Genomic DNA, 10,492 nt, shown 5'->3' with positions numbered 1-10,492 from the left:
GCCAGTGGGGCTTAGGGGGCGAGCATCAGGGCTTGGGGGGGCGAGCAATGGGGCTGGGGGGGCGAGTACCGGGGCTGGGGGGGCAAACAGTGGGGCTGAGGGGTGAGCATCAGGGCTTGGGGGGGCGAGTAACGGGCCGGGGGGCGAGCACTGGGCCTGGGGGGCAAGCACCGGGGCTGGGCGGCGAGCGCTGGGGCTCAGGGGGGCCAACAGCGGCCGAGCCCCTGCACCCCCCCCTCCCTCCCCATGCAACCTCCTCCCCCCCCGTGCCCGTCACGTGGTTCCTCCCGCCACCCCCGCGCGCCCCGCACATGGTTCCTCCCTTCCCCCCCCACCCCTACTCATGGACCGTCCCACGCCCGCCCCCCCCCGTTGCCCCGCACATGGTTTGTCCCGCGCCGCCAGGCGCCCCTCGCCCCGCCCCCGCGCCCCGATTGGCCCCGCGCGCGCGCCCGCGGCTTCCGCTTCCGGCCGTGCGGCGGAGCGCGGCGGGGCCATGGCGGCGCCGGGCCGGCTGTGAGGCGATGGCGGCGCCGCACGGCGAGAAGCTGGAGGGAGGTGTCCCGGCACCGCCGCCCCCGCCGGGGGGGGGCCCGCACCCCGCGGGCAGCGCCGCCGCCGGCGGGCCCGGCAGGAAGCAGGGGAAGGCAGGTGAGAGAGCGGGGCGGGACCGGGGCCGCCGGTTAACCGGGGCCGGGCGGTAACCGGGGCTGACGGCGCCGCCTCTCCCCGCAGGGCTGCAGATGAAGAGCCCCGAGAAGAAGCGGCGGAAATCCAACACGCAGGTAGGGCCGGGACTGTGCCCCCCACTCCCCCCCCAGCCCGCCCCGGTGCCGTTACCGGAGCCGTTACCGGAGCCGGGCCGTGACCCGCCGCCCTCCCCCCGCAGGGCCCGGCCTACTCGCACCTGTCGGAGTTCGCCCCGCCGCCCACGCCCATGGTGGATCACCTGGTGGCCTCCAACCCCTTCGAGGACGACTTCGGCCCCCCCAAGGTGGGCGCGGCGGCGGCGGCGGCCCCGTTCCTGGGCAGCCCCGTGCCCTTCGGCAGCTTCCGCGTGCAGGGGGGGATGGCGCCGCAGGTGCCCCCCGGTTACGGCGGGGGGCCGCAGCCCCTGCGGAGGCAGCCGCCGCCGCCGCCCTTCGCCCCCGGGCAGATGGGCCCGGCCTTCGGCATGCCCCCCCAGAACCCCGGCTACGTGCAGCCCGGGGCCATGAGCTTCCCCGGGCAGCCCTTCGGGCAGCCCCTCGGACAGAACTTCAGCCCCCCCACGGGGCAGCTCATGCAGGGGCCCGTCGGGGGCTTCGGGCCCATGATCTCGCCCACCATGGGGCAGCCCCCCCGGGGAGACATGGGCCCCGGGCCGGCCCTCAACCCCCCCGGCGGGCCGGCCATGGCTCAGCGCTTCGGCCAGCCCGGCAACCTCTTTGGACAGTCCCCCCTGCAGCGCCCCGGGCAGAACATGCCCCCCCTGCCCCCCAACGCCAGCCCTTTCCCCGGGGCGGACCCCGGCTTCCCCGCCGGCGGCGAGGAGGGGGGTAAGAACCTGAACCCCCCTCCCAGCACCTTCCCCCAGGAGCAGCACTCGGGCTCCCCGGCTGCCGTTAACGGGGCGCAGCCCGGCTTCGCCCCCCCCAGCGCCGGCCGCGGCGGCGGCACCCCCGAGACCAACAGCCTGCCGCCCCCCGGCAAGGCGGCTGGCGGCTCGGGGCACCAGCCGCCCCCGGGCTTGGTGTACCCGTGCGGGGCGTGCCGCAACGAGGTGAACGACGACCAGGACGCCATCCTGTGTGAGGCCTCCTGCCAGAAGTGGTTCCACCGCGAGTGCACGGGCATGACGGAGAACGCCTACGGGCTGCTCACCACCGAGGCCTCGGCCGTCTGGGCCTGCGACTTCTGCCTGAAGACGAAGGAGATCCAGTCGGTGTACGTCCGCGAGGGCATGGGGCAGCTGGTGGCCGCCAACGACGGCTGAGCCGCCCCCCCCGCAACCCCCCCCTCCCCGCCTTGTACAGCTCCCCGCGCAGTTTTAGGACCAAACCCCCCCCTTTTTGTAGCCATCGGACTCGTGAGTGCGGGATGGCGCCGGGGGGCCCCTGCCAGGATGCACGGGGGGGCTCTGGCTGTGCCGGTGTGCGCCCCCGGGGGGGCTCCCTCGGGGGGGGGGGGGGGGCTCCATCGTGCTGGTGCTTGGGGGTTGAAGCTTCTCTGCCCCCTCCCCCCCGGTGGGCTCTGCCTGCTGGCACGGGTGCCCCGGGGGGAAACGTGCCCCCCCCGCCTTGCTCCGTGCGGTCCCGGTGCCCCTCCCCTCCAGCTTTGTGCCCGCGGAGATCCCGCCCCCCCCCCCCCCTTTCCGTTTTAGCGGAGCGTTCATGGAAACTTTTGTATCGTCGCTATAAAACTCTGAAACCGCCGTGTCCGTGTCTGCTCTGCTCCGGTTCCTCCCCCCCCGCCCCCGTTACCCCCCCCCGGTGCCCGCCCCGCCGCCATTGGCTGCGCGCGTCACGTGCGCGCCCGTCCCGAGGGCGGCGACCGGCACCGGCGGAAAGTTACGGCCGGGACCGGGCCGAGCTGCGCCCCGAGCGCCTCCAGGTACCGCCCGCCCCGCGTCCTGCCGGCCAAGCGGCATCGCCCCGAGCTGCCCCCGGTCCTCCCCCGGTCCCTCCCCGGTCCCCTCCCGGTTCCTTCCCGGTCCCCCCCGCTCCCTCCCCGGTCACATCCCCCGGGGAGCGGAGCGCACGTCCCGGGCCACGATCGGTGCCGCGGGCACGGGAGGTTTGAGCGGGCATCGCCCCCGGGGCACGGCCCCGCTCCGTGTCCCGCCCCGTTCTCCCCCCGCGCCCCGGTTCCGGGGAGCCCCGGGGCGCGGCTCCGGTGGAAGTCGGGGTGCGGGGGAGGGGGGGTGCCCTAAATACTGCGGCGGGTGCCGCCGCTCGGTGCCTGCCGGGCCCCGGGCTCGCCGCGTCCCCGTGCACCTGCCGGGCGGCATCACCGCGGCTAAAAATACCCCGCGGGGCCGGCTGGCGGCGGCCCGGGGGGGGGCGGCATCGGAGGGGGGGGAGCGGGGGGGGTGTCGGTAGCGCTCCCCGGGCCGCGTCCAGCCCCGTCCCCTCCGGGAGCCTCCCGCCCCGCGGGGAGTTCCCACGTCTCGGTCCCGCCGCCCCCGGGTCAGTGCCAGCCCGGGGGGGGGCCCTGGGGAGGGTCGCGGGGGGGTCTCGGGGGGGGGGGGTGAGCGGCGCCTCCGCAGCTGTGCCGGGAATGTGCAGAATCCCCGGGCACCGCCGCCGTGACCGCTGCGCCCCGTCCTCGGTCCTGCTGTGCTCCCGGCACCGGGCAAGGCGAGGGCTCGGTTCCCCCCCCCCCTTCCACCAGAGGAGCCCCCCCCGGATCCCGGTGCCACCGGGGGTGCCCGGCTGTGGCATCCCACCCGGTGCGGGGACCGCGGTGCAGCACCGGGCCGCCCTTTGCTCCCGCTCCTAAACTCGCTTTGCCAGGCAAATCAGGAGCGGGGACGGGGGTGAGGTCTGTCTGCCCGTCCCTCCGTCCGTCTGTCCGTCCATCTCCTCGCAGGGGGGTCAGCACCGTCCGCAGGCGGGAGCATGGCGGAGAAATCTGACTCGCGGGACTCGGATGGCAGCTGGGTGCTGGCGGGCACCGAGGTGAGGGGCCGGGGACGCCCCGGGGCCGGGGGGGGGATGAGGGGAGGCCGCGGGTGCCAGCTGCTGCCCCTCGTCCCAGGGGCTGCCCGTGGACACGGTGGGCCCGGAGCAGGATGTGGCCTCCCACGGGGCCGAGGATGAAGAGGCGGAGGAGGAGAGCGCCCAGGACGCGGCCACGGGTACGAAAACGGGACAGCCGCGGCAGTCCCCGGTGCCGGGGCGCGGGGAGCCTGCTCACTGCCGGCCTCTGCCTCTCCCCAGCTGGCGACGGCGGCAGCGGAGCCTTCCTGGGCCAAACGCCGTGCCCTGAGGTCGGGGTAAGCACGGGGGGGGGGGGAGGGCAGGGGGAGCGGTGGGGCTGGGGTCCTGCTGCGTGCAGATGTGTGAGACCCCAGCGCCCGCGTCCCCAGGACCTGGAGGAGCGGCCGGAGCCGGGTGCCGAGGCGGTGCCCACCGCGGCCGGCCCCGCGGAGCCCAGCGCAGCGCAGAGCTGGGAGCACGAGGAGCCCGATGCGGCGGCGGAGCGGGGCCCCTGCCCAGACACCCCCAGAGCAGGTCAGACCGGGAGCACGCCAGGTCCGCGCCGGCGCCGCCGGGGTGCGGGCGCTCCCTGGAGGTCCCCGTCCCCCCCTCCCCAGGGCCACCAGCGGAGGAGGGGAGCTGCACCAGCAGCGACGACGATGCCGAGGGGCTGCGGAGGCGGCAGGTCCCCGAGCCCCGTGCCGGGCCCCCCCCTCCGGGGCCTGCCCTGCGCCGGGGGACGCAGGATGGCGGCGACGAGGACGGGCTCAGCACCAGCAAGTACCTGCTGGGCGCGCTGGCGCTGGCGGCCGTGGCGCTGCTGCTCATCTCCGGTGAGTCGTGGGTCCCGGGGCAGGGCGGGAGGCGGGATGGGGAGCCCGGTGTCCCCCTCATTGTCCCTTCCTCTCCCCAGGGGGCTTCTACGACCCGGCAGACGGTGAGCGTGGAGGGGCTTGGCCTGTCGTGCCCGGCGGGGCAGCCTGGACGCGCTCGGACGTCCCCGTGCGGTTCCTCCCCAGGCCCCGTGGACGCCGTGGTGAGCCGCGACCTGGCCGACACGGAGCAGGAGGCGCCGGTGCCTGCGGACGGGAGCGTAAGGAGAGGGGCGCGGGGCGGGGCTCAGCACCTTCCCCCCCTAAGCTGGCAGAGGGGAAGCCGCTCCCTCAGCACCTCCAGGGGCCGCATCCTTCCTCTCCCCCAGGATTTGGTGCAGCAGCCCCCGCCGCCGGCCGCCGCGGACCCCCAGAGCGTGCAGTCCGTCAGCCTCCTCCTGGACAAGCTGGCCAAGGAGAACCAGGACATCCGGCTCATGCAGGCTGAGCTGCAGGTGGGTGCGCAGCGCGTGCCCCGGGGACGCTGCCCCCCGGCACCACCCCGCGCCCTCACGGCCCCCCCCCCGCTCCCTTCCCCCCCGCCCCAGGCCCACAAGGAAGAGCTGCAGGCCCTGCTGCAGAAGAGCGAGGGGGCGGCGGCGGCGGCCGGGGCGCAGCAGCAGAGCCTGGCTGCAGAGAACGAGCAGCTCCGTGCGGCGCTGCAGCGGGAAACCGAGGCGCTCCGAGCCGCCCGGGCCGAGCTGCGGCGCCTGCAGGCTGCGGGGGTCCCGGGCAGCCCCCAGCCCCACCAAGCCGAGCCCGGGGAGCCGGCAGCGGAGCAGCCCCACGGCCCGGGGGGCGCAGCCCGCAGGGAGGACGTGGCGAGGCGGGAGGGGGCCGGGCACCGCGGCTTGCTGGCGTGGGTGCGGCAGGAGCTGGCAGCCGCCCTGGAGCGAGCGCGGGGCTCGGGGGGGCTCGAGCGGCTCCCGGAGCAGCTGAGCGCCCTGGAGGAGCGCCTGGGCCGCGAGCTGGAGGCGGAGGGGGCCCGGCCCTTCCCCGGGCCCTGGAAGAAGCCGTTCAAAGCGGACAAGAAGGAGAGCCGGCGGCACAAGCGGCACGGCGCCGGAGAGGGTCCCCACGAGCGGGGGGGCTGGGAGAGGAAGGAGCAGGGCAAACCCCACGGGCACGGGAAGGAGCCCCGGTCCCCGCGGGAGCACAAGGCGGGCAAAGCCAGGGGGAAATCGTCCCACGGCCCCCGCGAGCTGCCCCCGCTGAGCCATTACCGGGCGCCCCAGGGCTGCGCCGGGGTGGCCGACTGCGCCCGCAAGGAGGGCCGGGAGGTGCTGGGCGCCGCGCTGGAGCCCGTGCAGAAGACGCAGTTCCTGCAGCTGCTGGAGGGCTTCATGGGGCGCCTGGGCTGGGGGGGGCACTTCGGGGGGCTGGCGGCGCGGCTGGAGGGCGCCTTCGGGGCCGACGGCACCTTCGCTCACGACCGCCTGCGCTTCGTGGACTTCGTGGACGACGTGGAGGAGATGCTGGAGGAGCTGGCGCGGCGTGAGGGGGGCGACGAGGAGGCGGCCGACGGCTTCGAGGACTTCGTGCGGCGGCACTACGCCGGGGACGGCGGCGGGTGAGCGGGATGGGGGGGCACGGGGGGCCTGGGGGAGGTTTTGGGGGGGTCGGGCCCGGGACCCCCTCACCACTGCCCCTCTTCTCTTGCAGCTCCACCGGGAAGGAGCGGGGCCGGAAAGCCTGGCGGCAGCACGGGGGGGGCAGATAGAGCCGTGGTGCGCAGGGAGGGGGCGCCCCTCTGCCAGCCTTCGTCCGGCACAACGGCCCCGGGGGGGGGCGGGGGGGGCTCCCCTGGGCCGTGGTTGGGGTCTGGGGGCTGCCTTGTGCCCTGTAGGGGCCGCGGGCCCCCGAGTCACTGCACTGTGTGATGCTGCACTGCTGGGGGGGCAATAAAGTCACCGCTGGGCACCGCCGGGTCTGGTGCTTGGGGGGGCGGAATGGGGTGCGGGGGGGGAGGACAGGGAAAAGGGGGTGTCAGGAGGGAACGGGGGTGCTGGGGGGGGAGTGGGGGTTGGGGGGGGAATGGGGGTGCTGGGGGGGGAATAGGGGTGCTGGGAAGGGAAATAGGGATGCTGGGGGGGGTGGGGGATGCTTGGGGCAATATGGGGTGCTGGGGGGGGAATGGGGGTGCGGGGGTGGGAATAGGGGTGCGGGGGGAGAAAAGGGGGTGCTGGGGGCAAAGGGGGGTGCTGGGGGGGAAGGGGAGTGCTGGGAAGGGAAAGAGGGGTGCTGGCGGGGATGCGTGGAGCAGAATGGGGTGCTGGGGGGGTGCTGGGGGGGGAAATGGGGTGCTGGGAAGAAGAAAGAGGCGTTGGGGGGTCAGGACTGGGTGTGGGGGGTGAGGGTGTAGGGGGGCTGGGTGCGGTGCCCCCCCAGTTTTGGGGAAACCCCCTCTGGGTTTTAGGGTGCCCCCGGTTTTGGGGTGCCCCCCCAAGTTATGAGGTAACCCTTCTGGGTTTTGGGGTGTCCCCCGGTTTTGGGATAATCCCCCCGGTTTTGGGGTGCCCCCCCGGTTATGAGGTAACCCTCCTCGGTTTTGGGGTGTCCCCTGGTTTTGGGGTACCCCCGATTTCGGGGTGCCGCCCGCCCCTCCCCGCGGCGCCCTGCAGGGGGCGCTATAGCGCGGGGGGGCCCGCCCGGGGGCTGGGCCGTCCCCACCCGGGGGCGGGGCCAAACCCACGGGGGGCGGGGCCATCCCCACCCGGGGGCGGGGCCAAACCCACAGGGGGCGGAGCCATCATAGCCCCGCCCCCCGGGCCGTACCACCTCCGTGCCGCGCGGGGGGGGCCGTGCCGGGATGGCGGCGCCCCGCGCCGTGCTGCTGCTGAGCGGCAAGAGGAAGTCGGGCAAGGACTTCGTGGCCGAGCAGCTCCGCAGCCGGTACCGGGCCGGGGGGAGGGGGGGGGGCCGCGGGCGGAGCCCCGGGTCCCGTCCCGCTGATCGCTGTCCCGCAGGCTGGGCCCCGCCGTGTGCTGCGTGCTGCGCCTCTCCGCGCCGCTCAAGGAGCGCTACGCCGAGGTACCGGGCGGGCCGGGCCGGGCCGTGCCGCGTCGGGGTTAGCTGGGCCGGGATCCGCCGGGATCCGCCGTGCTGAGCTGGGCCGTGCTGAGCTGGGCCGTGCTGAGCTGGGCCGTGCTGCACCACACCATGCCGTGTTACGCCATGCCTTGCCATACCATGCTGAGCTGTGCCATGCCATGCCATGCTACAGCACGCCGTACCATGTTACGCTGTGCCGTACCATGTTACGCTGTGCCGTGCCATGCTGATCTGTGCTGTGCTGTGCCATGCTGCGGCACGCCGTGCTGTGTTATGCCGTGCCATGCCATGCTGAGCTGTGCCATGTTACACTGTGCTGTGCCATGCCATGCTGCACCACGCCGTGCCATGTTACACTGTGCTGTGCCGTGCTGAGCTGTGCCATGCTATACTGCACCACACCATGCCATGTTACTCCATGCCATATTACGATGTGCTGTGCCACGCCATGCTGTGCCATGCTGTGCCATGTTATGCTGAGCTGTGCCATGCTGCACCACGCCATGCCATGTTACACTGTGCTATGCCATGCTGCACCACGCTGTGCCATATTACGCCGTGTCATGCCATGCTGAGCTGTGCCGTGTTATGCTGTGCAGTGCCATGCCATGCTGTGCCACGCCATGCCATGTTATGCTGTGCCGTGCCGAGCTGTGCTGTGCCATGCCATGCTGCACCATGCCGTGCCATATTACACCATGCCATGCTACACCACACTGTGCCATGTTATGCTGTGCCATGCCATGCTGCACCACACCGTGCCATGTTACGCTGTGCCATGCCATCCCATGCTGAGCTGTGCCATGTTATGCTGTGCCGTGCCATGCCATGCTGAGCTGTGCTGTGCTGTGCTACACTGCACCGCATCACGCCGTGCCGAGCTTTGCCATGCCATGCCCCATGACAAGGGCCGTGCCCTGCTCACACCCTCTCCCTGCAGGAGCATGGCCTGGACTTCCAGCGGCTCCTGGACGCCAGTGCCTACAAGGAGACGTACCGGCAGGACATGATCCGCTGGGGCGAGGAGAAGCGCCGTGCTGACCCCGGCTTCTTCTGCAGGACGGTGGTGGAGGGGGTGGAGCAGCCGGTGTGGGTGAGTGGGGCCAGGGAGGAGCACGGGGGGCGCAGGGTGGCCGCTGACGCAGCCTGGGTGCAGGTGGTGAGCGACACGCGGCGCCTCTCGGACGTGGAGTGGTTCCGGCACGTCTACGGTGACGCGGTGCAGACCGTGCGCGTCGTGGCCTCCGAGGAGACGAGGAAGAGGAGGAACTGGGTCTTCGTGGCGGGTGAGCGAGCGCTGCTTCCCATCACACCGCAGCCAAACCCGGTGCATCTCAGCGCCCTGCAGCACGGCTCTCCCCTGTCTCCACTGCCGTGCCCGGAGTGCAGGAGCCGGAGGGTCGGGATAAAGCTCCGGAGCAGCGGGCGGGGGGTGAGGCTGCACAGTGCCTCCCCCAGGGGATGGATCCTGACTTGTGGTGTGGGCTCTGCTCTTCCCCAGGGGTGGATGACGCCGAGTCTGAGTGCGGCCTGGACCAGGGAGTGGCCTTCGACTGGGTAATAACCAACGATGGGGACGAGCTGTCCCTGGACAAGCAGCTGGAAGCGCTGCTGCAGTCCGTCCGCGCCCAGCTGTAGCTCCCACGTGGGATTCAGGGGGGCACGTGGCTCTTCAGAGCCGCTCACACGGGGCCTCATCCTTCCCGGGGGCTTTACCCTGCATGGGGAGCATCGTGGGGGCCACCTGTGGGTCCCCAGTAGTGGGGCTGGGGAGGAGGATGCCAGGGGGAGGCAGCCAGCCCCCCCAGCACCTCCATCCGCTTCACCCACACCCCGCAGGGGCCGTGCCTTCCCCCAGGAGCGAGGGGCTGCTGCTGCTCAGTGACCCTCAGCTGTGGCTCGGGGACTGTGTCCTGCGTCCCACGTCCCCTGCGAGCCCAGCGGCGCTTCCCAGTTTGCCTCTCCTGTCCAGGCTGGGGGCGATGCCTGCACTGGAATAAAGCTCTGATGCTGAGAAACACCCGGGGCTGTGTCTCCTTTCCTGGGGGGGGGGGGGTGGAAATTCAGGTCACTGGGGAGTGGGCTGTGCCCCTGCCCTGGTGCAGACCCTCCAGCTGGGGGGTGGCAGTGGCGTGAGGTGCGGTTTAATTCCCTGTGCCCGCCCGGGGGGCCGCCAGCTGGGTGCCTCGTGGTGTGTTTTAATAGGCTTCCTGCGGCCAATTCCCCACGGATTATCTGCTTCCGAAGCAGAAGGCTCCTGCCCTAATACCTGCCCGCCGGGAGCTCGTCTCCCTCAGCAGCTGGGCCCAACCCGGGGGCAGGGACAGGGACACTGGGGGGGGCTGCGGGAAGGGATACTGGGAGGGCTGGGGGCCAGCCTGGCCCTGTCCCCCCCCTTCCCTGTGCCGGGAGCGCCAGGGCTGGCAGAGCCCTGTCCCCCAACCCCAGGGGACAAGGGGGAGACCCAGGGGACAAGGGGGACAGGGGACAAGGGGGAGCCCCAGCCCCAGCAAGGGCTCTGCCAGCTCCAGCTGCTGCCCGTAATCTCTGGCCTCTGCTCGAGGCCCTGAGCCTCGTCGGAGGCCGTAAGGAGATTACGGGGCATTATATAACGGCAGCTGGCGAGGTGGCTCCTCGGGGGGCCGGGGGATGCCAGGGGATGCCCAGGGCCCCCTCTGGGGGGCAGCTCGGTCCCCTCGGCCGCCGGAGCCCCCCGCCCAACCCGTGCCGGGCCAGTCCCCGCTGTCGCCCCCACGCACCCACCCCCGTCGAGGGGCGGCGGCCGGCAGCGAGCGGTGACAGCCGCGGGCAGCGCTCCGGGGCCGCGGGGAGCCCCCGCTCCCGCCGCTCCTCGCCCCCGACGTGAGCCGCGGGCCGGCCCCGGGCGCA

At 73.3% G+C, this 10,492-nt stretch overlaps 3 protein-coding genes across 4 annotated transcripts; all 3 read left to right on the top strand.

Annotated features, from left to right (window-relative positions):
* Positions 1-450: 450 nt before the first annotated feature.
* Positions 451-2,110, top strand: PYGO2 (pygopus family PHD finger 2). Its single transcript, XM_080570330.1, has 3 exons — positions 451-651; positions 736-785; positions 890-2,110. The coding sequence occupies exons 1-3, from the start codon at positions 525-527 to the stop codon at positions 1,973-1,975; spliced, it is 1,263 nt and encodes a 420-aa protein (XP_080426456.1). The 5' UTR covers positions 451-524; the 3' UTR covers positions 1,976-2,110.
* A 345-nt stretch (positions 2,111-2,455) lies between these two features.
* On the top strand, positions 2,456-6,472 carry PBXIP1 (PBX homeobox interacting protein 1). 2 transcript variants are annotated; one of them, XM_080570328.1, is made up of 11 exons: positions 2,456-2,592; positions 3,571-3,659; positions 3,739-3,838; positions 3,921-3,976; positions 4,070-4,214; positions 4,298-4,513; positions 4,594-4,617; positions 4,700-4,773; positions 4,882-5,007; positions 5,101-6,122; positions 6,215-6,472. In XM_080570328.1, exons 2-11 carry the CDS (start codon positions 3,600-3,602, stop codon positions 6,270-6,272), a joined length of 1,881 nt encoding a protein of 626 aa, XP_080426454.1. In that variant the 5' UTR covers positions 2,456-2,592; positions 3,571-3,599; the 3' UTR covers positions 6,273-6,472. The 2 variants fall into 2 exon arrangements, with proteins under 2 accessions (XP_080426454.1, XP_080426455.1); XM_080570329.1 differs by having other exon boundaries at positions 2,486-2,592; positions 3,495-3,659.
* Positions 6,473-7,288: 816 nt separating this feature from the next.
* Positions 7,289-9,623, top strand: PMVK (phosphomevalonate kinase). The gene is made up of 5 exons (XM_080570327.1): positions 7,289-7,444; positions 7,519-7,582; positions 8,544-8,696; positions 8,760-8,889; positions 9,105-9,623. The coding sequence occupies exons 1-5, from the start codon at positions 7,362-7,364 to the stop codon at positions 9,239-9,241; spliced, it is 567 nt and encodes a 188-aa protein (XP_080426453.1). The 5' UTR covers positions 7,289-7,361; the 3' UTR covers positions 9,242-9,623.
* Positions 9,624-10,492: the final 869 nt, after the last annotated feature.

Source organism: Anser brachyrhynchus (genome assembly GCF_964034855.1).
Source record: "Anser brachyrhynchus genome assembly, chromosome: 28".
In the NCBI taxonomy this organism is placed as follows: domain Eukaryota; kingdom Metazoa; phylum Chordata; class Aves; order Anseriformes; family Anatidae; genus Anser; species Anser brachyrhynchus.
The sequence above is the reverse complement of the archived record's forward strand: the minus strand, read 5'-3'. Positions and strand labels throughout refer to the sequence as shown.